Raw genomic sequence first — 27,992 nt, 5'->3', positions numbered from 1 at the left:
GTGCGGTGGGCGGGGTGAGACAATGATAGACAGCGAGATGCATCAATTAAATTGAGGAAGGCCGGATGAAACAATGATAGACAGTTGACTGAACCAATAAGATGGAGACAGGAGGGTGGAGACAAGGTCGTCTGAACTACACACCAATCAGAGCGATGAGGGTGGGACGAGACAATGATAGACAACAGATTGCACCAATCAGAGTATATCCGAGAGTGAGTCCTGCAGGTCAGAGTCAAAAAGTGTGTCGCTGGAAAAACACAGCATCCGAGGAACAGGAGAGTCGATGTTTCAGGCACAGGCCCTTCAGCAGGAGTGTTGTTCAGGTGAGATATGGCCCCCTGGTCTTCATTGTTCAGTCCTTTATCCAAAAGGAGCTGGGAAGTCATGTTGAGGTTGTACAGGACATTGGTGAGGTCTGTTCTGGAAACTGTGTCCAGTTTTGGTCACCTAGTTATAGGAAGAATTTACTAAACTGGAGAGGGTGCAAAAGGATGATGCCAGGTATGGAAGCTTTGAGTTATAAAGTAAGGCTGGATATGTAGAGCATGGGAACAGACCTTTTGGACCAACTTGTCCAAACCAACCACACATCCTAAATTAATCTAGTCCCATTTGCCAGCATTTGGCCCATATCCCTCTAGACCCTTTCTATTCATACACCCATCCATTTAAATGTTGTAATTGTACCAGCCTCCACCATTTCCACTGTCATTGTATTCCATACACGCACCACTCTCTGCATGAAAAAGTTGTGCCTTAGGTCCCTTTAAAATCTTTCCCCTTTCACTGATGACCTCTAGTTCTGGATTCTCCCACCCCGGCAAAAAGACCTTGACTATGCACCCTATCTTTGCCTTTCACAATTTTACAGACTTCAATAAAGGTCTGTAAAGGTCTCAGCCTCTAATGCTGCAGAGAAAATAGCCCCAGCCTATTCAGGCTCTCCCTAAATCTCAACCTCTCCAACCCTGACAATATGCTTGTAAATCTTTTCTGAACACTTTCAAGTTTCACAATATCTTTCCTATAGGAGGGAGGCCCGAATTAACTCACATGATTGAAGTTAACTTAAAAACTACTGCAATTTAGTTGGTCAGTTCCAGTTCAAACTGATCATGCTCTTTCATAACCATCAATGAGACGTTTTCACCAAGTGTGGGAGGTTGAGAGTTGACGTTGTCGGAAGTTTATAAAATCATGAGGGGTATAGATAGGGAAAAGACACCTACCATTAACCAGAGGATGTGGGATTTCAAGATGAGAGCAAAGAGACTTTTAAAAAGACATGAGGAACAAAGTTTTTGCTTACACAGGGTGGTTTACGTATGGAATGAAATTTCTGACACAGTTACAATATTTAAAATACATGGTGGCATAGTGGTTAGCACTACTGCCTCGCAGCGCCAGGGACCTGGGTTCAGTTTTAGCCTCGGGCGACTGTCTGTGTGGAGTTTGCACATTCTCCCTGTGTCTGTGTGGGTTTCCTCTGGGCGGTCTGGTTTCCTCCCACAGTCCAAAGATGTGCAGGTTACATGAATTGGCCACGCTAAATTGCTCACAGCATTAAGGGACATTGTAGGTTAGGTGCATCATTCTGGGAAAATGTAGAGTAAAAGGGTCTGGATTGGGTACTCTTCGGAGGGTTGGTGTGGATTTGTTGAGCCAAAGGGCCTGTTTCCACACTGTAAGGATTCTATTCTATATTTGGATAAGTACAAGAATATGAAAGATTTGGAGGGATATGGACCAGGAGCAGGCAGGTGGGATTAGTTTAGGTTGGGATTAAGTTCAGTGTGGACTGGTTGGACTGAAGGGTCTGTTTCCATGCTGCATAAATCTGTAACATTGTAATTGACCTCATGAAGTTGAGGAAATGAATCCTGTTGCTCTATCTGAATCTAAATTTGAAATTCTACTATATTGTGATTCCCATTCCCTAGAATATCCTAAGCACCAAGATCTCTTATTAATTCCAGTTCACTACACATCACTAGATCTAAAATAGCCTGTTCCTCAGTATGATATGCAACATACAGAAACAATCCCAGATGTGCTGTACAAACGTATAGTCAGCATGCAGTTAAAAATCACCCATGACAAATCTTACATTTGCCTTCTTACCTGCCTCTATTATTTCATAATTTATTCTATGTTCTATCATGAGAGAACTCTTTGAGGCCCATAGATTACTTACACCCGTGACCTCCACCCCTTGGCATACCTTATTTCCATCCAAATTGATTCCATATTATATTCTGTTGTACTGATATCACTACTAACCACAATACTGATACCATCCAAACTGCATAACCTCATATTTTCCTGTGTTTATTCCATCTGCCAAGATTTTGCCCACTTTCTTAACCTGTCTATAATCCGTTGAAAACTACAGTATTTTTGTCATCCTCACCGTTTGCCTTTCCATTTGTTTTTGTCGTTTGCAAACTTGGCCACAGTATGTTCACATCCCTTATTCAGGTAATTAATATATAAGTAATTTTGACCCCAGTATCAATCCCATGGTAGGCTATTGCACAGAATACAGAGGCATGGGATTGAGGGTGATTTAGCGGTTTGGATCAGAATTTGGCTAGCTAAAAGATGACAGAGGGTGGTGGCTGAGAAATGTTCATTCCTGGAGCTCAGTTACTAGTGGGGTACTGCAAAGATCTGTTTTGGGTTCACTGTTATTTGTCATTTTTATAAATGACCTGAATGAGGGCATAGAAAGATGGATTAGTAAATTTGCGGATGTCACTAAGGTCGGTGGAGTTATAAATAGTCCCGAAAGATGTCCCAGGTTACAGATAATCTGCAGAGCTGGGCTGAGAGTTGGCAAATGGAGTTTAAGTGGAAAAGTGTGAGGCGCAACTTTGGAAGGAGCAACAGGAGTAAAGAGTACTGGGTTAATGGTAAGATTTTTGGTAGTGAAGATGAGCAGAGAGATCTCGGTGTCCATGTACGTAGATCCCTCAAAGTTGTCACCCAGGTTGATAGGGTTGTTAAGAGGGCATATGGTGTGTTAGCTTTTATTGGTAGAGGGATTGAGTTTTGGAGTCATGTGGCCATGTTGCAGCTGTACAAAACTCTGGTGTGGCCGCAGTTGGAGTATTGCATTCAGTCACCGCATTATATGAAGGATGTGGAACCTTTGGAAAGGATGCAGAGGAGATTTATGAAGATATTACTTGGTATGGAGGGAAGATCTTATGAGGAAAGGCTGAGAAAATTGAGGCTGTTTTCATTAGAGAGAAGGTTGTAACGCCACTGTTTAAACAGGGAAGTAGACAAAAGATGGGGAATTATAGACCAGTGAGCTTAACCTCTGTAGTGGGGAAGATGCTTGAGTCTATTATTCGGGAAGTAATAGCAGGGCATCTCGAAAGAAATTGTCCCATGGTTTCATGAAGTGCAGGTCATACTTCACAAATCTTTTGGAATTTTATGAAGACATTTCAAGCAAGGTAGGCAACGAGTCCCAGTGGATGTGGGGTACCTAGATTTCCAAAAAGCCTTTGACAAGGAGCCGCACATGAGGCTGCTGCATAAGATAAGGATGCATGGTATTAGGGGTAGAGTATTAGTATTGATAGAGGATTGGTTGACTGACAGGAAGCAAAGAGTGGGAATAAATTAGTGCTATTCTGACTGGCAATCAGTGACTAGTGGTGTGCCTCAGGGAACAGTGTTGGGACCACAGTTATTTACAATTTATGTGGATGATTTGGAATTGGGGACCACCTGGATGGTGGCAAAGTTTGCCGATAACACCAAGATGAGTGGCAGAGCAAAGTATGCAGAGGAGTGTAAAACGTTGCAGAGGAACATAGACAAATTGAGTCAGTGGGCAAAGGTCTGGTAAATGGAATACAATGTTAATAAATATTAACTCATACATTTTGGTAGGAGTAACAGCAAAATAGATTATTACTTGAATGGTTAAAAAGTTGCAGCATGCTGATTTGCAGAGGGACCTGGGTGTCCTTGTGCATGAATCACACAGAGTTGGTCTGCGGTACAACAAGTAATTAGGAAGGCAAATGGAATGTTGTCCTTCATTGCTAAAGGGGTTGAGTTTAAAAGCAGAGAGGTTATGTTACAGTTATACAAGGGGCTGGTGAGACCACACCCCAAATGCAAATTTGGTCTCCTTACTTGAGAAAGGATGTACTGGCACTAGAGGGGGTGCAGAGGAGGTTCACTGGGTTGATTCTGAAGTTGAGGGGGTTGGCTTATGAGGAGAGACTGAGCAGATTGAAATTTAGATTCATTGGAATTCAGAAGAATGGGGGGGGGGGGGGGTGATCTTATAGAAACATACTAAATTATGAAGGGAATCAATAAATAGAAATAGAGAGGAGGTTTCCACTGGTGGGTGAGACTAGGACAAGAGGGCATGGCCTCAAGATTAGAGGGAGCAGGGTTTAGAACTGAACTGCAAAGGAACCTCTTCACCCAGAGGGCTGTTAATCTGTGGAATTCCTTGCCCAGTGAAGTAGTTGACATTATTTCAGTAATCGCTTTTAAAGCTAAGCTTAATTTTGAAAAATAAAGGAATTAAGGGATATGGTAAAAATGCAGGTAAGTGGAGGAGCTGAATCCACAACAAGATTAGCCATGATCTTTTTGAGTGGTGGAGCAGGCCCAAAGGGCTAGACGGCCAACTCCTGCTCCTAGTTCTTATGTTCTTGAGAGATGACTTAATTGAGACATAAGATAATCAGAGGGTTAGATAGGGCAGATAGTGAAGACATTTTCCTCGGATGGTGAGCATGAGGCTAGCATGAGGGACATAGTTTTAAATTGAGGGGTGATAGATATAGGACAGATGTCAGAGGTAGTTTCTTTACTCAGAGTAATAGGGGCATGGAATACCCTACCTGCAACAGTAATAGACTGGCCAACTTTAAGGGCATTTAAATGGTCATTGGATAAACATTTGGGCTTCAGATTGGTCCCACAGGTCAGTGCACCATCAAGGGCTGAAGGGCCTGTACTGCGCTGTAATGTATTATGTAATCCCTGTGGTACTCCATTACAGGCGGCCATCCTGAAAATGCCCTCATCCCAACTTCCATCAGTTAGCCAATCCTCTATCCATGTAAATATACTACCTCCAGTACCATGGATTCTTATTTAAATTAGATTAACATATGGTACTTCATCAAATGCCTTCTGAAAATGCACGTATATCATATCCCCGCTTACTCTTTATCTATCCTGCTTGTTACTTCCTCAAAGAATTCTAACAGATCGGTCAGGCTTGATTTCCCTTTTATGAAGCCACGCTGAATCTGCTTGATCTTATCATGTATTTATATACGTCCTACTATTACGTACTTCATAATAGACTCTAACATTTTCCAATAAAATGTGTTCTTGTCTTCTTCCCATTTTGAATAAGGATGTTTACATTGACAGTTTTCCAATCTTGTGGGACTTTTCCTCAATCCAGGGATTCTTGGAAGATTAGTATATTGCATCCACAACCTCTGACGCTATTGCTTTTCACTCATTGAGGTTGCAGAGGATTCTAGGTCTTCCCCATCTGTTTGCCTAGTATATTCTCTCGAAGGATAATTATTGTATTGATTTTTGTCACTACTTTGGTATGCAAGTCATCAATCTTGTTACAAATGCTGTGGGCACTCAGTTGAAGGCATGAGTTTTAACATTATTACTCATTTTGGTTCTAATTCCTACTGCATGCTTCTGCTTACATTTTCTGTTCTTTCCTGTCACACTTTGATTCATGTTTGCCTCTTCACTACCTTGCACCTCTGGTCTCTCACTTCTTTTCAAGTTTTTAGACTTCCTTCAACGGAAACCACTGCTCAATTGAGAACCCTCACTAGGTATTCAAATCGCTGCTCCCAACACTGTTCAAGTGAAGCCCAACCCACAGGAACAGCTCTGTCTTTCCCCAGGACTGGTGCCAGTGCTCCATGAATCAGAACCTTCTCCACCTCTTCCCCCACCCCCCCCGCCCTCAACCCCGCCAACACCAATCCACACACATTTACGTCATCAATCTTACTTACCTGACACCAACTTGCACATGGCCTAGGTAGTAATCCTAACATCACTACATCTGTGGTTCCAGTTTTTGATTTAGCCATGAGCTGTTTGGAATCCTGCAGCAGAACCTCTTCGTCCCACAATCCCTTCTTGCTACCTAGATGGATAGCGACAGCTGGATCCTTCTCCTCTCCCATTTAAGTTCCTCCTCATCACACATTGGGAATACCTCACATTGTGCTAAATGGGACAGACTTCAAACATGCCAAACAACAGAACAATGTATGATAGCTGAAGCTAAGAAATTGAATTAGCTTTATTGTCACGTACTGAAATGAGTACAGTGAAAAGCTTACAAGTTGCCACTTATGGCACCATCTTAGGTACAAGTACTTAGGAGAAAAAAATTGGAAAAATAACGCAGTAAAAAGTCCAGCATTACAGATTGTATGAATAAATTAGAAAATAGAGAAATAAAAAGTTCAGAACAACAGTCCTTCCAACCCAGTCCTCGCTGGTTCCTAAGTCTCCAGTCAGCACTGGGCCTCGACTCCTGACCACATTGGGCTTCACCTTGGGAGACCAATCTGGATTCACCTTGGAAGTCCTCACTGGGCCAAGAGACCGCCACACTGGCTGTGTGCTGAGGCTGAGAGTCCGTATCCATGTTGAGGCCAGGAGTCACCAAAAAGAAGAGGGAAAAACAAAGAAGAGGAAGATGAAATCGATGAGCTCCAGCTGAAGTGTCCTACTCTGCCGCCATCTTGGACGTGAGTGCACAAACAATAAATTAGATCAAAGCTCCGCAGTCTGTTGCATCCAATTATGAATGACACTGAACAGTTAAACAATTAACCAGATGAGGCAGCCCCAAAAACATCCCTGTGCTCAATGATGGTGGAGACCAGCAATTTAGAACCACAGATAAGGCTAAAGCATTTGCTGACATCTTCAGCCAGAAGTGCAAGTCCCTGTATTATAGTCCCCAGCATCATAGATGCCAGTGTTCAGCCATGTTGGTTTCCCCCAAAGATTCCCAAACACTGTATCTGATGATGCTGTAATGCTCAGTCAAACAACTCAAGTTACAACCCAATGATACTGGCCACATCCCTTACATAGCACATTGTAATATGTTTAAATTCCAGCAATAATCTTTGTCTTCCAAAGGAGAATGCTCTTTGATAATGTCACAGAGGTGAGTAGAACAATACGTACTCACTAATGAAATTTGGCTGACACAAATGTAGAATATCACTCTTGCAAAATGTGTACCAGTTCGTGGGTAGGAGTCTTTTTAGAGATTGAGCCCATATGCAATGGAGATGGTAGATGAGCCATGTAATCCTGTTTGAATGGAAATTTGTCGAAGACTTACCCAGTAACAGTGTTTTTTTTTAAACTAACTTCTTGTGAATAAATATTGTGCACTTTGCTCATTGTGCCTGGTCTTGTTTGCTCAGACTTCATCCTTACAAATATTTTCATGTAACATAGGGTTGCAGTATTTTATATTTCACCTCATTTGTCTGAGCTTTTTACACTGGAAACCAAGAAATGTCCGTTCTATAAATACGAACGCTTAACAGCACACCATATTATTAAATGATTTTGTTCAAGTATTTGGAACTTTTCATTCTGATTCCCTCTGATTTACAGTCCAATATTTCTTGGGAGTTTACTTGCATCTTCCACTTTCCTGATCACTTTGGAATTCTGCTACAAAACTGGGGTAATGCAGACAATCAATTTGAAAACCATCAAATGTAGGAGCAGAAGGTGGTTATTCAGCCCACTGAGTCTGCTCCACCATTCAAGAGGTCATAGCTGATCTGATAATCCTCAAATTCAGGTATATTACAAAAGACTCAGAGTTTCACTAGTTTTTAATCAGCACCGTTGCATACTAAACCTTTATTACAGCCTTGTTCTGAGTAAGGATTGCCTGAATCCTGAAGTCTAAGCAAAAATGCCTGTCCCTGATTTGTGTGAATCATTTGAACTGGACAGCCCCAAGGAACGGAGTCTGTCTCTAGTGGGATGCAGTACTCTCAGAACACAACCACAAGACATTCCTCAGGTCAGTGGCTGAGGCTCAACTAACTTCAGCTGTTGCCCAAGTGACTTTCCCACTCTCAGGTTAGAAATGCAGCTGTTCCCTGAAGGCCAGCTCACTGCTGAGGACAGGTCTTGTGGCTGCACAGAAGACAGTTGCAGCTCAGAGGAGCATCAGAAATTGTGTCAGTTCTTTTAAATCGTAAGGAAGGTTGCACTGTATTAACCCAGTGCCTTTTGTCTGATTTTTTTAGTATACAGCGGTCACTTACTCAGATTGGGTGAAAACCAGTAGACTGGAATTTACATAGTGCCTTCCATAACCACATGATGCCACGAAGAAATTTTGGAATGTAGTCAGCATCATAATGCAGGAAACATACTGCAAACTCCCACAGAGTCAATGATAAAACACTCTGGCTGAGATTAAAATGGAGGGCATCGATTGAAACAGCTTGCTATTGCAGTTTCTCAATCTCACTATGTAATACGATCAGAAAATAAGTGCAGCCTTCTCTTCCATTCAAAAAGATTACAGCTCTGTCATGGGAAATCATGTCTCACAAACTTGATTGAGTTTTTTTGAAGAAGTAACAAAGAAGATTGATGAAGGCAGAGCAGTAGATGCGATCCATATGGACTTCAGTAAGGCATTCAACAAGGGAGACTGATTAGCAAGGTTAGATCTCATTGAATACAGGGAGAACTAGCCATTTGGATACAGAACTGGCTCAAAGGTAGAAGACAGAGGGTGGTGGTGGGAGGGTTGTTTTTCAGACTGGAGGCCTGTGAACAGTGGAGTGCCACAATGATCGGTGCTGGCTCCTCTACTTTTTGTCATTTACATAAATGATTTGGATGCAAGCATAAGAGATACAGTTAGTAAGTTTGCAGATGACACCAAAATTGGAGGTGTAGTGGACAGCGAAGAGGGTTACCTCAGATTACAACTGTATCTGGACCAGATGGGCCAATGGGCTGAGAAATGGCAGATGGAGTTTAATTCAGATAAATGCGAGATGCTGCATTTTTGGGAAAGCAAATCTTAGCAGGACATATCAACTTAATGGTAAGGTCCTAGGGAGTGTTGCTGAACAAAGAGACATTGGAGTGCAGGTTCATAGCTCCTTGGAAGTGGAGTCACAGGTAGATAAGATTAGTGAAGAAGACGTTTGGTATGCTTTCCTTTATTGATCAGAGTATTGAGTACAGGAGTTGGGAGGTCATGTTGCGGCTGTACAGGACATTGGTTAGGCCACTGTTGGAATATTGCATGCAATTCTGGTCTCCTTCCTATCGGAAAGATGTTGTGAAACTTGAAAGGGTTCAGAAAAGATTTACAAGGATGTTGCCAGGGTTGGAGGATTTGAGCTATAGGGAGAGGCTGAAGAGGCTGGGGCTGTTTTCCCTGGAGCGTCGGAGGCTGAGGGGTGACCTTATAGAGGTTTATAAAATTATGAGGGGTATGGATAGGATAAATAGATGAAGTCTTTTCCCTGGGGTCGGGGAGTCCAGAACTAGAGGGCATAGGTTTATGGTGAGAGGGGAAAGATATAAAAGAGACCGAAGGGGCAACTTTTTCATGCAGAGGGTGATACATGTACGGAATGAGCTGCCAGAGGATGTGGAGGAGGCTGGTACAATTGCAACACTTAAGAAAAGCATTTGGATGGGTATATAAATAAGAAGGGTTTGGAGGGATATGGGCCGGGTGCTGGCAGGTGGGACTAGATTAGGTTGGGATATCTGATTGGCATGGACGAGTTGGACCGAAGGGTCTGTTTCCATGCTGTACGTCTCCATGACTCTATGACTCTGATCAGATTATGGCCTGAACCTTTCTTTCCTGTCTGCTTCTCACGACCCTAGTCTATCTTATACATCAAATATCTATCTCACTGAGCTGCGAATAAAATCAAGGACAGCCTCCAATGCACGTGGGGAAGGGAATTGAAAAGATTGGGATAAAGAATTTCTAATCTCCATCTTAAATGGGAGATCTCTTATTTTCAAGAGATACCAGATCTCAGACTCCCCTACGAGGGGTCTCAGCATCTACCCTATTAAGCCTCTGGGCGTCTTAACAGACTCCACAAAGTCAACATAATTGATGGTTTTGTTGTCGTCACTTCCCTGCAGGTCAACCTTGCTGTGCTTTTGGCCATTTCTCTTTCTGGGACAAGACTCCCCCCTCCACCACTCTTACCACAGAACACATCCAAGCCTTGAAAACTGCAGAGGTTACAGGCACTGAACAAATTGTCACGGAAAAATAGGCAGAAATGCTGACAGGTGAGACGTGAAACTGAGAAAATCCTGAAGCTTGTTTAATTATGGAACAGTGCTGCACATCCCATTTCCAAACAAAATACAAGAAAAGGAATAAAAACACCATTTTAGTCTAGTTTTCTTAGACTCCCATACATAACCCTAACTCCTATAGATTACATTTCTAAAACACTTGGGAAAGAAAAGGAAATAATGATTTGGAAAAATTTTACCAAGTATATTCAACACATTTACGGTGGTACGGTGGCTCAGTGGTTAGCACTGCTGCCTCACGGCACCAGGGTCCCAGGTTCGATTCCAGCCTTGGGCGACTGACTGTGTGGAGTTTGCACATTCTCCCCGTGTCTGCGTGGGTTTCCTCTGGGTGCTCTGGTTTCCTCCCACAGTCCAAAGATGCACAGGTTAGGTGAATTGGCCATGCTAAATTGCCCATAGTGTTAGGTGCATTAGTCTAGAGGGAAATGGGTCTGGGTGGGTTACTCTTCGGAGGGACAGTGTGGACCTATTGGGCCGAAGGGTCTGTTTACACACTGAAGGGAATCTAACCTATTCTATTTTTGCTGTATCTTTACAATCATTTTAAATAAAACAATGGAGAGCAAACAGCTCGCAGACTTACCAAAATTACACACTTTCACGTCCTAGCAGTAAAAAAGAGATTCCTCTATGAAGTGAAAAATTGACAAATTAAGATTGCAATTCAGAATCCATTAATGATCTTACAATACATCAAGACAGGTCCTTGAAAAGGTAGTTTAATTAATGAACCTGAAACCAAATAATTTATGAAGGAGATTTATTGCAATATATTATCCATCCAAATACATCTTTAAAAGAGAAGCACAGAGAACAGAGACTGTGGTATATGGAAGAGGAACAAGCTTTTAAAATTTTAAATTCAGCTTAAACTGGCAGAACATTTCCATTAGTCACAGTATTCCAACAGTCCGGTTGTCAAATTTCAAAAAGCATTTCTCTTGTAAAAGCTTGTAAATTCAAATTGGAGGATGTTAAATGCATAAAAAAATTCAAGACCCAAAACTTTTAAGTATGAAATTGTTTTTGTATCTGAAAACATGTTACCTTTAATAACTGCTCCTTATAAAAGTAGTTTGAATACATTAATTATTCAGTATGTACAAAAGGACAGAGAAATAATTTGAACACCATCCCGCAAAGTAACAGAGCAAATATAACCTACATTCAATACCTTAAAGTTTGTTGATCATAAATTAGATCATGTTACAAAATTTCTTCAATGATATTGGTAAGATACTTATGGTGCTGTCAGAGCAGGGAATGAACGTAAGAATTTTTAAAATATGTCCCGTGAATGAATTTGACTCCCATTTCACTATTCCAGGGTAAATCAGATTGGATATGGACAATCTGGCCTATATTGTTTCTCAGCTGCAGAACAAAAAGAATGTAACCACAGGATTAAAACTTCCAGAGTGCTGGAATTACTCTCAAAGCCAAGGTCAGCGTCACTGAAAACCGTGTGGTCACATTTCACCAAACTTTTTTGACATTGCTTGAAGATTATAATCATGCTTCTCTTTTTAATCACCATCTATCAGCTGTTTCCTGTCCCTTCACCCAGTGAAAACTAAGAAGAGTTCTGCACGTGAGCAATAGTGAACATTATCTGTAGAAAGGAAGGTATGGAATAAAAGTGTGATTTTATGGAATATTAAAAAGAATTGAGAAAAATAATTGCAAATATGGTGAAATGACAGTGTCCCAGGTATGGATGGGGGTGAGGAGAGAGAAATTTGTGTTGACATGTTGAACTGCTCATGTTTAACTCTTGTACCATGCAAAACTAATCAATTCTTTAGTTGTTTCACCAAACAAGTACATACGCATAATAAGGCCCTTTACAGATTTCAGATATCCTCAGCTTATATGTTCTAAGCAAAATATGCTGCGCCCACTTTAACATCCAAAGATTTCTTCAAGACATCAGAAGACTAGTTAGACTATTTGTTCTGCAGACCACAGAATTTAAGTCTCATTATTGCTGGACCAACACTTTATAAAGGGCCTCTGGAATAAAGCTGTTAATAAGTTGCATAATTTTTACCTAGCAGAAAATAAGGTTTTATTAAATGCTAAGCTTATTTCACGTAATTAACAGTCAAAATATTTGAAGAAAGTAATTTCCAACACAACAAGAAAGTAGAACGTTGGCACATCAGCAGGAATTAGAGCTCAGTATTGTGTTCCTTCTTCAATTCTGCAATGGTGTTCAAATATTTCAGTTTTTTAAAAAATTACACACTTTACATCTCATTTCCACAGGAAGAAAATGCAAGGAACAACATGAACCTGCTACATACCAAACCTGAAACCAGGCCTGAGCAGAACTGGTACAGGAGCAAACTCTACTAATCTCTATAAGGCAGCGTGTAACTACAAGTGCTACATCTTGTAAAAGTTATCTTGAATCCATTCAAGTACGCCTCAAAAGGTACTTACCTGGTTTCTAATATACAGCTTAAGCTCAATGAAAACAACAAGTAACTTGGTATATAAATTAGCTGCCAGCTCATCTCATAGAAAACATTATGATCTTCATGAGAGAAGATACAAACTGGAAATAAAATCTGCAATACGCTTCAACAAACTGCCCACCACCCAAAAATAATTTCTGCAACACAACTTCTTCAACCTCTGTCGCAGCTGTAGTCGAGATCACCCACTGTTCTTTGGTCTTATTATTCTCTTTGCTCCCTTTGTATCCTTTTCAGCAAGTAAATGGCTTTTGAACAAGCATCCACAAAAATATATACAGAAGATTCATTTTAACTTCTGAGGAACTCTATTAAATAGCTGTACAACTCAAAGCATTTAAGTCAAAACAAAAAAAAACTAAAACAAAGTGAAACGTTTTCGCAGGGAAGAGAATCCACCCCAGTAGAAATAAATGCTCAACATAAAGGCAATGCAAATGAACTCATGTTAAACAATTGTCCAAAAATGCAAAATTTGTATTTGGTAAATGTACCATGTTCAGTGAAAAGGAATTAGTAAAGGTGGCCTAGTGTTTCAGTGTGTAATAGGCTGAACAAGAAGTTTCAGACTGAAGTTCTGCATGATCAATACAGCCACTGTACATCCAGGAAAGCACACTGGCTGTAAGACGTTTCCTAAAAGTGGCTTAATGCTGGTATATAGCTTAACAAAACAATATCATGCAATTATGTCTTTTATTCCAACAGATTACCATCTTCACATTCACTTTGCATGGGGTTTTCAACAGACTCACTCAACACATTGCCACCTGCGAGATGCCCAGTCTCAAAGTACATCCCCAAAGCTCCATAATGAGCACTAACTCCTTCCTCCTCTATTCCATGAGGAAATTCTTCAATCTCGCTCTCCTCCTCCCCATCACCAACACTTTGGCTGCTGCAGGATTCATTGTTGCTAACACTGTTGGCAGAAGATGAGCCGTCATCTCCCTCAGAATCCGAGTAGACTTCAGCACCGTGGAAGATGTACCGACTGGGTGCCAAGAACAAATACTGGGAATCTGAAAATTGAGAAATGAAAATGTTGTAAGGTCACTGTGCTAAGTTACAAATACGCAATAGTCAGATATGTCCCTTCCCCAGCAGCTCAATTTGCAACATACAATGTGCAAAGCTTAGCCCTGAGGAGTTCCACAAAGATACTGGGATTTGATTATTGGGAGGTAACATAAACTCTGAGACAACAAGGCACAAAGTTCTTTGTTACGTTATTTATAGTACATTGCACCAAACTGTAAGATTTGGATGTGCAAAAACACATTCCAGAGACAGAAGAAATCTGCTTGTTTCATCGAGTTGTAGAATTACAGCATGGAAACCGACCCTTCAATCCAATTCATCCATGCCGGCCAGATATCTTACACTAATCTAGTCCCATTTGCCAGCATTTGGCCCACATCCCTCAAAACCCTTCCTATTCATATTTCCATTCAGAAACTTTTAAATTTGTAACTGTACCAGCCTCTACCACTTCCTCTGGCAGCTCATTCCATACACACACCATCCTCTGCGTGAAAAAATTGCCCCTTAGGTCCTTTTTAAATCTTTCCCCTCTCACCTTACACCTATGGCCTCTCTGGGAAAAAGACCTTGGCTATTCACCCTAACCACGCCCCTCATGATTTTATAAATCTCTATAAGGTCACCCCTCAGCCTTTGATGCTCCAGGGAAAACAGCCCCAGCCTATTCAGCCTCTTGCTGTTGGTCAAACCCTCCAACAGAAACATTCTGTAACCTGACATTTTAACTTGCAGGATCCATACATTCCAGTCTCACTGAGCATAACCATCTTGGAGACTGGGAATACCTTTGGAAAGTTTGTCATTTTATTTCCAATCTTTGTTTCCATTTAAAAGTCACCAAACTAACAGATGTCCTGCAAATGTGTAATCATTCTCAGAGTTAACTGTAGATGAGAGTCTTACCTACCTACTGGCTGAGCTAGGTCACAAAGACCAACAGCAGAAACCTGAGCACAAAATCAAGATTGACAACACACTGCAATAGGGAGGGAGAGGAACCCTGTCTGAGAGGCCAGCTTTTGGATTTGTTGAAAACTTAGGGATCCATCTGTTTGATCAGGAGATACAAAAACATCTAGTGACACTTTTGCAAAATTGGGAGCAGTTTCTTCTGCTGGACAATGGCCCAGAACAAATTTGACTGATAGTCATCTTTTCTCGATTACCCACTTACCTGCTGGTATACAGCTGGTTAACATTCAGAGACCAGTCTGTCCTGGTAAAGTAAACTAGTAAACTACTTAGCACAGGAGCAGCAATTCAGACAAAGCCCCTTTTTGTTTACAGGACTGAATGGTGTTAGTTGTTTAAAGATTACAGTGAAAAAGCAAAGGCAAGCAACCAGGTGGATAGGATCTGGCAGGTTGGGGAGGATTGAGGGTTTTGGGTTGGGTGGGAGTGATTGATGAGGGTTTGCAGTCAGCAGTGTGTCAGAGGTTGAGTTTAATAGTTATAGGGAATCAGACTAGGTATTGAATCTTCGAACTTCTTCTGGGTAACTATTAAATTAAGTCAGAACCCTCTGAATTTTCTAACTTTAAGTGCTTTCTCAGAGGATTCCAGACGTGGGAGGAGTTTCCTGTGTACTTCCCTTGAGTCAGGTAGGTCAGGATTTCCACATGGTCCCAATGCACAACACAAAGCTGTGCTGGGAGCCATTCAAAGGCAGGAGGAAATGAGGATTTAATTGTGATAGGGTACAGTATAATTTTGGGGACAGACACTGTTCTCTCCAGCTGTGAGTGTCCTGAAGGCTTGTTGCTTGGTACTAAGGGCCAAGTGGTCTCGACCTGCACCATAACTATCCTGTGATTCTATGGTTTTGGCTGCGTTAACTTGGGTCACTCACTTGAGGCAGTGCTACATTCTGTCACACTGTATTGGGTATTATTCACATCTTGCTGCTTGTGATGACATCAGTGAAGTATAATGGTTTTGTTGTTTGGTTCGGACACAAATGAATTTTCACAAGCATGAGTTACCAGTTCACCATAACTAGGGTGAACCACCACCAAAGGGGCACGCTCAGATTCATTAAACGCCTCAGTTTAGACAATGGCTGCAGGCTGTCCTCCTTATTAACACAAACTCTTTTCTCATCCCCTGTAGCAGGAAGCTTTGCCATCGTTATTTTTTGGCTGAACTATATTCTCTGCTGCTTTCAAAGTTCTTTCACCAGCAACTTGGTCAGTTACATTTGTGGTGCAGTGGTAGTGCTCCTATCTCTGAGCCGGAAGGTCTGGGTTCATGTTCCACCTATCCTAGTCGTGTGTCATAACATGGCCAAACACACTGATTAAAAATAATTATGACTGGTCCCCACTCTCCACTCCCCTCTCTCACACACAAAGTCTTGTGGTTACCAAGCTCAACTAGTGGAACTATTACAACTGGTATCATCTTGGTTAAGGATGGGCAAAGAGGGCAACAATAAAGATGTGCACTTCTAATTGTTATCCAGTGTTGGAAGTGAGGACAGTACTGATCCTGGCTGCTCAAATATGCTCAAATAGCTACAGTCAATGTCCAGGTCCATGTATTTATAAATACATACAATACTGAACATGGACAAGGTAATCACCAGCAATCAGCAGCTCCCCGAGCTGATTTTATACATTGGTGTGCTAATATTTCTGGTGGGTTGCTGGTGAACACAGCATTGGTCACTGTCCTTTGTTGTCCAGTGCATGGAATATATCAACAGTCAAGGATACACAAAATGTCTACAGGCAAGACTTACCACCCAATCTTTTGCTGATTTGTTCTTTTGGATATTTATTGCTCCATTCTCTTTTGAAGGCTTCTTTAGTATGCTTTATATTACTTGGAACATGATGCCCTGGGTTTGGACAACTATTCTCAACAGATTCGTCAGTGCAATTTCCAAAACTTTCCTCCACAGAACTCTTGCTCTCCAGTTCCTTCTCATGAAGATCTTTTTCTCCCTCAGATTGCTCTGGATTTTCATCTGCACAACTTGTAGTAGATTCTCCAACAGGTTCACAACTTTTAGTGATAGAAACTTTTCTTGCGGTCAATCTGTGAGATTCTATTTCTTGTTCACATGAACTAGAATCTTCTGTTAAAATGGGAGGCGTGGGTGGAAGATCAAACGAGGGACATTTTGACTCTTTTTGCAATCGTGGCGGCTTTTCAGTGATTTCTGTCAGCTTTATGGGATTGCTGCAAAGTTCTTCAAACTCTCCACCCAAACGATGAAATAGCTCATTAATGACAACATCACAGTCGCCCAACAGTTCCACATCAAAGTTCAGGTGATTCAAGGGCTCCCTATTAATGAGTATCTGAGGCACATGGTGTGGTACAGAGCCTGTGTAAAAATCGAGAGGGGAGTTAGGATCATACTACACAGAAAACTACAAAAGTACACAACTAAACAATGAAGGTAATGCCTGGAAATTCTGACCTGGACAGAGAATGCCAAATTATCATTTCAAGGTGTATATCTGAGTGTGATGAAGGATTCATACCTGAAACTTCAATTTGCCTCTTCCTTCCACAATTCTGATCAAAACGGTTAGATTTTTCCAGCTTATCCGACTTTTCTTTCAAAACTTCCTGTACCTGCAACTCTCCTTCCACTCACAAGTAGGATTTGGAAATACACATAACCATTTGCCAATTTCAGATCATAAATTACAAACTGAAACAATTGCAATAAACAAGTGTTACTGTCATTCCTTCACTGCCGGGGGGGGAGGGGGGAGGTCAAAATCCTGGAACACCCTCTCAGTAGCACTGTGGGTGCCCCAACACCATGGTGACTGCAGCGGCTCAAGAAGGCAGCTCACCACAACCACCTTCTAGCTTGGCTACAAATGCTGAAGATGCCCGAGACACCTGTACCCCATGAGCAGAATACAGGAAAAGTAACTGGCTTCAGTTTGAAGCAACCCATTTTCTTTGATAACCCCTTAAAGTGACACTGAATTGCGCATACCTAAAAACACTAAAACCATTCTCAATACTACTAAATTGGCTGGACAGTAGCTGAAGGAGTTAGTTTATCTCATTTCCTAAGGGCCAGGGTCTAAGCAAGTTACAAACCAAACTGAAAACCTGGCTGACAGCATATACTCAATAATGTATGACAGATGCGGAGAAACTCAGCAAGTCTGGCAGCATTTGTAGAGAGCGAAACTGAATGAATGTTTCAAGTCCAATATGGCTCTGTGACTTTAGGTTGGAATTTGTTTCACCTTCAGCTGTGAATAGTCACAATGTGCCACATGTACTGCTCACACTTTCAAAATTGGCCACCAGTGCATGCCAACATAAATCACTATATTCTGAAAAGCAAAGACATTTAAAGCTCAATTTCATCAACTGCACATGCCAACCACCATCAAGAACAGAGGGAAAAGTTCTGCTGAACCTTGTAACAAATACGCAATAGACATTAAAACAAAGTAGGTGGATATTTTCCACAGGTATCCTCTCTCTCTCTCTCTCTCTCTCTCTCTCTCTCTCACACTGTTAGAGAGAAAGAAACAAATCAGATTTCCAATCAGCAATTATACAAAGAATGTGAAATTACTTTCAATGTTCATTTTGGACTTACATCTGGACTTGCACAATTTGCGTGGAGTGAGTGCTCCAATTTCCAAAGAATACATCTCCCTTCACTCAGCATTAACAACATCCCAATGTTCAGAACAGCATGGCACAATTGTAACAATGTCCCTCTTGCCCACACATCTGTGAGGCCTTTCTGCCCTCTCAAATTAAAATATTTAATCATAGGACATGGGTGTCTAGGCTAGCATTTATTACCTATCCCATTGGTGTGGGTGAGCTACCATTTTCAACCATTGTTATACTTGGCAAGCAGGGACACACACACTGGTGTTAGCAAAGGAGATTTTCAGTTTTAACCCATTGACAGTGAAGAACGAGCAGTACAATTCCAAGTCAGGAAGCAGTGTGGCTGGGTTTGGAGTTTGCAGGTAGTGTTTCCTACATGGATCTGGTGCCCTTCTCCTTCAAGGTGTGACCATGATTTACTAGCTTGAGATCACCAAAGCTCATAAATGCCTTATGGCCAAAAGATATATCAGTGTAAGTGAGAAATCCCAAATTCTACAATTGACAGACCACTGTCCAATCACCACCAGCAGTTTTGAACTAAGATTTAGAACATAGAAACACAGAACATAGAAAAAAATACAGCACAGTACAGGCCCTTTGGCCCTCAATGTTGCGCCGATCCAAGCCCACCTAACCGACACTAGCCCACTATCCTCCATATGCCTATCCAATGCCCGTTTAAATGCCCATAAAGAGGGAGAGTCCACCACTGCTACTGGCAGGGCATTCCATGAACTCACGACTCGCTGAGTAAAGAATCTACCCCTAACATCTGTCCTATACCTACCACCCCTTAATTTAAAGCTATGCCCCCTCGTAATAGCTGACTCCATACGTGGAAAAAGGTTCTCACGGTCAACCCTATCTAAACCCCTAATCATCTTGTACACCTCTATCAAGTCACCCCTAAACCTTCTTTTCTCCAATGAAAACAGCCCCAAGTGCCTCAGCCTTTCCTCATATGATCTTCCTACCATGCCAGGCAACATCCTGGTAAACCTCTTCTGCACCCGTTCCAGTGCCTCCACATCCTTCCTGTAGCATGGCGACCAAAACTGCACACAATACTCCAGATGCAGCCACACCAGAGTCTTATACAACTGCAACATGACCTCAGGACTCCGGAACTCAATTCCTCTACCAATAAAAGCCAGAATTTGTTGAAGCATGTTAATTAAAAACAGAACAGCATTTTCATCTGCTTCAAAGTTTATGCAAAAAGCAATGACTAACAGACTATGTAACGGGTGCAAAGCCATATGTAACATGACATAAACCAAATACACTTCTATACAGAACATGCCATAGGAAGAACCCAAGCTTTGAGTGCAAATCTAACTAAGTATCGAAAGTTAGACTTTTGCTGAAAGCAGTAGAGAGATGGGTCTTGCACACAAAAAGCACCACATCCAAGCAGCCCCTTATGTACGGTGTGGCACTGTTTGAAATGTTTTGAATGTGATACCCAACTTCAGTATTTCAAATAATAAGAGAATACTGGAAGGTCAGGAGGTCAGGCAGTTGCTGTGGAGAGAATAGAAGTAATGTTTCAAGTCAGTGACCTTCAATTTTCTGGATTTCAAAATGTATTGCCTATGATTGCACCTGAGCAGCACAAGCCATCAATGTGGATCTAACCGAAGGGTGGAATTTCTTACTTGGTATGAGGGCCACTGGCCGCACTTTTAAGGAAGATCCGATCACAATTAGGAGATCAACCTCGTCTTTGTCATATTTCATACTTCTGTGGAATTGCTCTGGTAGATTTTCTCCAAAGAATACTATATCTGGCTTCATAATTGCAAGAGGAACATCAGGTGGACATTTTGGGCACTGGGGCACTACCTGATGAGGAATGGAATACACAAATTAGTTCCACATTACAAGCTATTCTGCTTATTTAGAGATACACATTTCTCAACAAAACATGTACTGGTCTCTAAATTAGTCTTGGTATAAAAATTCCAGTCAATCCAGTGCGGCAATAAATGCCCTGGAGGAAGGAAGCGCACACACTTTAGCCACATTTGCAGTTAACACTAAATTAGATGGAAAGCTAGGTTGCAAGATGCATACAAACAATTTACACAGACTTTTGACAGGTTAAGTGAGTGCAAAAATTTGGCAAGTGGGAGTTGTTCATTTTGGAAGGGAGAACAAAAGAACAGAATGTTACTTAATTTGAGAGAAATTGCAGTAAGCTGCAATATAAAGGTATTTGTGCATGATGCGCAGAAAGCTAGCGCACAGGAGCAGGAGATAATCAGGAAGGCTAATGGAGTGTTGGCTCTTATTTAAGGGGGTTGGAGTATAAGAGTAGTGAAGTCTTATTGCAAGTGTACAAGGTGATGGTGAGACCACATCTGGCATACTGTCACCAGTTTTTGTTCCCTTATTCAAGGAAATATATTGTTTCATTGGAAGCTGCTCTGAAAAGGTTCGCTCAGATAATCCCAGATACGGAGGGATTGTCTTATCAGCAAAAGTTAAACAGATTGGGATTCAACTCATTTGAGTTTAGAAGAGTGAGAGATGATCTCATCGAGATATGTTGGATTCTTAAGGGGCTTGACAGGGTAAATGCTGAGAGATTTATTTCCCCTCATGGAAAGGTCTAGGACCAAAGGGTATAGCCTCATAATAAAGGGGTACATTTTTAAGACTGAGATGAGGAGGAACTTCTTCTGTGAAGGCTCAGTGTCTCTGGAATGTCTTGCCACACAGAGAGCTGTGAGGCAGAGTCCTTGTGTATATTTAAGGCTGAGATATAAAGAATCTTGATCAGTGAGGGAATCAAGGGTTATGGAGAAAAGGCAGAAAAGCGGACATGAGGAACATTGGATCAACCACGATCCTATTGAATGGCAGAGCAGGCTTGAGGGGCCGAATGGCCTATTCCTATTTCTTATTGTCTTATAGTCTAAAATATTAGAATGGGGTTGACCATGTGAACTGTGGTAAACTGTCAAGTCTCCATATTTAGCAACCAAACAGTGGATGAAAAACCAATGTGATGTTATCTGTGCCCCCCCCCCCCCCCCACTGTCTCGTATAAAAGCTGCACGGACAGCAGTCCAAAATCAGCCAGGGTCGTGGGCAGGGAGAAACTTCAAGCCAATGCATCTCACCTTTATTAGTTGAGGAAAGGAGAGGCAGGCCCAATTACATGCCTCAACCCCTGATGATTTCAAAGACCAACTGTAAAAAATATTCAACAAACAGGCTTATTCTTACCTGGTTGAAAACATCTTTCCTGATTGCTTCGCAATCAACTTTATATTTGCACATCAAACAAGAAGCCATCGCAAATGAGCCTGTGGAAAAGTTTCCAGAAAATAAAGCAGCAGTTTTGCTACTAATCAAGAACAAAAATTCACACAAATTTAAGAATGCCTAAAAGCTTAGTCTGGAAAGTGTTGCCAATCCAAAGTTGTAAACTGATCCAAATAATGGTTCCTCTAAAGTGATGTTAGGAGAAAGGAGTCCAACATTTCACACATAAAATTTACACCATCACTTCAGCAATATATAACAACATTTTCAAAATAACATTCTTGGATGTAGAATCATAAAGATAATCTCTCTTTAACCTTTGCTAAATCCTGGCTCTTCTCCAGTACATTAAACTCCAAAGAGGGCTTTTGTGGCACAGTGGTAGCATCCTCTGAGCCCGGAGGCCCAGGTTCAATTCCCATCTACTCCAGAGGTGTGAGAACACATCACTGAACATGTTGATTACAAAATATCTGTAAACTCAAATGTGTTTAAAGAGCTTGGCCCCATAAACGATTCTATCATCTGCCAGGCCAAGCCAGAAATAACAGAATATAAATGGCACAATGCCAAAGTGGTGTGGAATGCTAGCTTTCAAACACATGCCACTGACTGGAGCCATGTAACCTTGTACTTGAGATGCAAGGTCACAGAGACCATGTCCTTAACAGCAGTGCTACACATTCCCTAACTTGTAATTGTTCAGAACTGCTTTTATTATATTTGGATCAAACAAAAAAAGCAGCAAACAAACTACAATGCTTTCTGCTCATAAAAGCATGTAATTGCCGAGGATGTGGGGGATCAGCAAGAGGTATCTAGGGTAAGGGAGCAGAGTTGTGTAGGGTATAGTGGTGGAAGACTCATTCAGTAATTTTAGTACCTAGTTAAGAGATTATCCTCAACTAACCATGACACTCGACAATCCTGCCAATGCCAGCAACCTGTTCCAGGGTGTCGATGTTCTGGGTGTAATTCCGCAGCAGCTTCTCTTGCTTATCCAGCAAAGCTATAAATTTGTGGCAAAGAGATGGCTGGAACTGGCCAGGATAAATCTCCTATGTAAGAAAAATACAAGGAATTGTTCTCAAATTTAAGGAGTTCAGATATTAATATTGAATTAAGGTACATATACTTAATACACAACTTCATCAAGGGTGAGATTTTTATCTGACTAGGCTTCTAAAATTCTGAGTATATTGGGTGAGCCTATTCAAGATGCTCAATGAACTCCCTACTCTTTAAACTGTTTACCTCCTCACTCCATGAATCAATTTTGCAGCAAATCCTCCTTACATTTAATAAGGACAGAGTTTGCACTAGTTCAGTAGAAGCTTATTTAAAAGTCAACAATTCAAGTGCTACCACATCATGGTAAGCCTTCTGGTTCCATATTACTGACAGTAGGTCACAGAAAGGGGTGCAATGCTGAATAGATCACATTGTTCTACCAGTTACTGTAGCAAACAGGAGTCACCATGATAGATGAAGACATTTAAATTCAATTTAAAAATTTATGAAATAAAAAAGCTAGTCTAATGGCAACCACATAATCACTGACAATTTTAAAAAAAAATTCTGGTTCACTAACGCCGTTTAGGGAAGGAAATCAGCTGTCCTTGCCTGGTCTAGCCTACATGTCACTCCAGACCCACAGAAATGTGGTTGACTGTTAATGGCCCTTTGGACAATAACACTAACCTAGCAAGTGACCCACATCCCATGACCAAATAAAAGAAAAAACATAGCAGTGGAAAGGATAGCAATTAAGGATCTAAACAGGTAATGCCAAACATCGAAAGAGGTAAAGCATGAACTCAAATGCAAGTCCTCAGATTTTTGATAGGCACAGAAGGATGCCAATCAAGTTTGAAAGTGCAGGAGAAAAGGCATATCATGATGGTTCAATGAAGGCTGTGAAGATGAGAAGCAGACAAATATGTGCCTGCAGCAGAGAAAACTGGGAGAAATATCAGTACGAGAGAGTAGCAAGGCCTAGAGGGATTTGCAGGTGACAACGAATCACCAGGGGTGAATATGGATGAAGCCAAAAAGGTCTGAGAATTATTTGTGACGAAGAATCATGCACATATTATAGTATAAAGCAACAAAGTCATTGCAGGGTGACTGTACAGAAAATTGTGCTCTGCAGTGAAATACAAAGACTTTTAAGCCATTTCCAATGAATGAAGTTATTAGTTTTCAACTGGAAGTATTAGCTTTCCATTTGTTTACTTTTATCATCATCAAGACAGTGGACTTATGCATTTATACTAATGCAAAGTAACCTCAGCATTACAGCATTCAAATTAGTAGGTGCAACACAGGATGAAGTTCATACCTCCAGAACATGACTCTGCTGGACTGTGCAAGTCTGAAGCAAAGCAAAAGACCACCCAGAGGAGGCAATGGCCGAGTGGTATTATTGCTAATATATTAATCCAGAAACTTGGCTATTGTTCACTGGACATATGTTTGAATCCTGTCACAGCAGATGGCAACATTTGAATTCAATTTTAAGTATCTGGAATTAAGAGTCTACTGGTGACTGTGAAACCATTGTCAATTGTCATAAAAACCCATCTGATTCATTAATGTCCTTCAGGGAAGGAAATCTGCACCCCTCAGCTAGTCTGGCCTACATGTGAGTCCACAGTCACAGTCACTCCACAGTGACCACCGCAGTCCATGTGGAGACAAAGCCCCACCTTTGCATTGAGAATCCTCTCCATCGTATTGTATGGCACTATCACCATCCTAAATGGGACAGACTTTGAACAGATCTAGCAACCCAAAACTGGGCATTCATGAGGTCCTGTGGGCCACCAACAGCAGCAGAATTGCACTCCAATACAATCTGCGACCTCATGGTCCAGTATGTTCCCCACTCAACCATTAATATCAAATCAGGGGATCATCCCTGGTTCAATTGATAGAGCAGGGGATGCATGCCAGGAGCAGCATCGGGCATATCCGAAAATGAAATGTCAACCTAGTGAAGCTAACAATTTAGACGACTTGCATGCCAAACTGCATAATCAATAAGTGATAGACAGAGCTAAGTGATCCTACAACGAATTAATCAGATCTCAGCTCCGCACTCCTGCCACATTCATTCGAGAATGGTGGTGGACAATTTTAAAAAATTCACTGGAGGAGGCAGCTCTACAAATATCCCCATCCTCAATGATGGTGGAGCCCAGCATGTCAGTGCAAAACATGAATCTAATCATTTGCAGCAATCTTCAGCCAGAAGTGCTGACAGGATGATCAGTCTTGGCCGCCTCTACTGGTCCCCAATGTTACAGGTACCAGGCTTCAGCCAATTCGATTCACTCCTCCTAATATCAAGAAACGGTTGGAGGCTCTGGATCCTGCAAAGGCTACAGGCCCTGACAACATTCCGGTAATAGTACTGAAGACTTGTGCTCCAGAACTTGCTGCTCCCCTAGCCAAGCTGTTACAGTACAGTTATGTCATTGGCATATATTGACAATGTGGAAGATTGCCCAGTTATGTCACAAAAAGCAGTTAAATCCAACCCAACCAATTACTGCCTCATCAATCTCCTCTCAATCATCAGTAAAGTGATGGAAAGCATCATCAAGTGCTATCAAGCAGCACCTACTCAGTGATGGCTAGTTTGGGTTTTGCCAGGGTCACTCCACTCCTGACCTCATTATAGGAGAAAGTGAGGTCTGCAGATGCTGGAGATCAGAGCTGAAAATGTGTTGCTGGAAAAGTGCAGCAGGTCAGGCAGCATCCAAGGAGCAGGAGAATCGACGTTTCGGGCATAAGCCCTTCTTCAGGAATCATTATACCTGACCTCATTATAGCCTTGGTTCAGACAAAAGAGCTGAATTCCAGAGGCGAGGTGAGCGTGACAGCCCTTGACATCAAGGCTGCATTTGACCGAACATGGCATCAAGGAGCTCTGGCAAAACTGGAATAAATAAGAATGGGGGGGGGGGGGGGGGGAAAAGAGGGCAAACGCTCCGCTGGTTGGAGTCAAACCTGACACATTGGAAGATGGTTGTGGTTGTTGGAGGTCAGTCATCTCAGCTCCAGGGTATCTCTGTAGGAGCTCCTCAGGGTAGTGTCCTAGATCCAACCATCACCAGATGCTTCATCAATGACAAAGTCAGAAATGGGGATGTTCACCAATGAATGCACAGTGTTTTCAGAATTGCACCATATGTGACTCCTCAGACACTGAAGCAGTCCATGTTCAAAGGTGACAAATTCTGGACAATATTGAGGCTTGGGCTGACAAGTGCTAAGTAACCATTCGTGGCACACAAATGCCAGGCTATGACCTTCACCAATAACAGAAAATCTAACCACAACACTTTGACATTCAATGGTGTTACCATCACCTGAAGCCAAAACAATCAACATCCTGGGGTTTACCGTGACCAGAATTTCAACTGGACTTGCTATATAAATACCTGGCTACAAAAGCAGGTCAGAGAGACTCTGAATACTGCAGTGAGTAACTCACCTCATGATTCCCCAAAGCCTGTCCACCATCTGCAAGCCTCAAGTCTGAAGTGTGACGGAATAGTCCCCAATTGCCTAGATAGGTGGAACTCCAACAACACTCAAGAAGCGTGACACCATCCAGGACAAAGCAGACCACATCCATAAACATCCACTCTCTCCACCACAGATACTAAGTAACAGCAGTGTGTACTATCTACTAGATGCGCTGCAGAAATTTACTAAAGATTCTTTCCAGCGCCTTCCAAACCCACAACCATTTTCACCTAGAAAGACAAGGGAAGCACATATATGTGAATCACCACCTTCAAGTTCCCCTCCAAGCCACTCACCATCCTGACTTGGAAATATATCGCCATTCCTTCTGTCGCTGGGTCAGAAACTTGGAACTCCCTTCCTAATGGTAATGTGGGTCTACCCACAGCACATGGACTGCAGAGGTTCAAGAACACAGTTCATCATTGTCTTCTCAAGGGCAAGTAGGATGGCCAATAAATGTTGACCAGCCAGCGATGCCCACAATTCATGAGTGAATTTAATTAAAGGCATAGAATTCCCAGAGGATGGGCTTTATTGCAAATGGGAACTTGGACCACGTAAAGCTACAAAAGGCAACACTGGCCAAGATTTAGATAAATTAGATTACTTAGGGTGATTACTTCGGCCCAACAAGTCCACACCGACTCTTCGAAAGAAGGGAAGAAGTTGGAAGAGTTGCGGAAGTGCATTAAAGTAAATATTGGGACCGATCACGTGGAAATGCAGGCTTCAACGTCATTCTATGTTCCATATCTTTGAGCAAAGAAGGAAACGGATTTGAAACTGGACAAATGTAGGCTTTGGTTATGGTTGTGTCAGCATAAAGGCAGAGGAAGTTTAAGTTCTTCTGTGACTTAATGCCAGCAAGTATTTGGAGATGGTGCAAAAAAACCAGAGGGTCAATTCGGGTACAGTCAATTCTGATATGATGTGATAGTTCCGATCTTACGTTGTAAGAAAATTGTGTAATAGCCGCCCCATTTACAATAATGGAGCCGGAATCGCATTATAGCCAATTAAATTCTACAAGTAACGGTCTAAATTCTTCAATTGCATTAAAGCCAATCGCGTTAAAGGAAACATAGGTTATAGTAGAACAGACTGAAGTGACGAGATCATGCTCAGTGCCATCAACATACATGAAACTGACCCCATGGACTTGGATAACACCATAATATGCAGCAAAGGTTATGCAAAATCAGCACGAGACACTGTCTGAGGAGGCATAAACGCAACATGAAACTAGGCAAAAACAGCAACTTGGAAATAAAGACAAGATATGCAACCAAAATGTGAGAGGAGAATGGAGCAATCCATGACAATGAATAAAGATCAAGGAAAACACTCAGCAATGAGATCCCTGCATAAACATTGCTGCTTAGTAGTACAGAATATAAACTTTGTTAAATATTGACAAGCAGTTGAAGCTTCTTGTCTTGTCTTCATCAGAAATAGGACATAAGAAACAGCCTTCCAAAAAGGAACATGATCTTATATCGAATGAGAAGAGGGTTCTGATTGGTTGGGCCATCATTGACATGGAGATACAGCAATAATAGTGAACCAGCAATCTTAATTGTCAAACCAGATAGATTCTGATTGGTCGGGGTATTGCCATGGGGATGCAGAATAGATTAGTTGTCTCCA

At 41.7% G+C, this 27,992-nt stretch overlaps 1 protein-coding gene and 1 long non-coding RNA gene across 4 annotated transcripts in view; one reads left to right on the top strand and one right to left on the bottom strand.

Annotated features, from left to right (window-relative positions):
* The first annotated feature begins 214 nt into the window (after positions 1 to 214).
* Positions 215 to 15,448, top strand: LOC140463652 (uncharacterized). 2 transcript variants are annotated; one of them, XR_011954710.1, is made up of 5 exons: positions 215 to 326; positions 10,216 to 10,368; positions 11,946 to 12,027; positions 12,670 to 12,838; positions 13,590 to 15,448. It is a non-coding gene; the product is annotated as an uncharacterized lncRNA (long non-coding RNA). The 2 variants fall into 2 exon arrangements; XR_011954709.1 differs by lacking the exon at positions 11,946 to 12,027.
* Positions 11,145 to 27,992, bottom strand: part of sirt1 (sirtuin 1) — a 34,663-nt gene continuing 17,815 nt past the window's right edge. For both annotated transcript variants that reach the window (XM_072557960.1, XM_072557961.1), the window contains exons 5-9: positions 22,717 to 22,864; positions 21,768 to 21,847; positions 20,192 to 20,378; positions 16,666 to 17,256; positions 11,145 to 13,903 (exon numbers count right to left, since the gene is read on the bottom strand). In XM_072557960.1, the coding sequence (XP_072414061.1) occupies positions 13,578 to 13,903; positions 16,666 to 17,256; positions 20,192 to 20,378; positions 21,768 to 21,847; positions 22,717 to 22,864 (1,332 nt within the window). In that variant the 3' untranslated portion in view covers positions 11,145 to 13,577. The remainder of the gene's footprint in view (positions 13,904 to 16,665; positions 17,257 to 20,191; positions 20,379 to 21,767; positions 21,848 to 22,716; positions 22,865 to 27,992) is intronic.

This window comes from Chiloscyllium punctatum, chromosome 38, assembly GCF_047496795.1.
Source record: "Chiloscyllium punctatum isolate Juve2018m chromosome 38, sChiPun1.3, whole genome shotgun sequence".
Classification (NCBI taxonomy): domain Eukaryota; kingdom Metazoa; phylum Chordata; class Chondrichthyes; order Orectolobiformes; family Hemiscylliidae; genus Chiloscyllium; species Chiloscyllium punctatum.
Note: the sequence above shows the minus strand (reverse complement) of the source record. Positions and strands in the feature narration are given on the sequence as shown.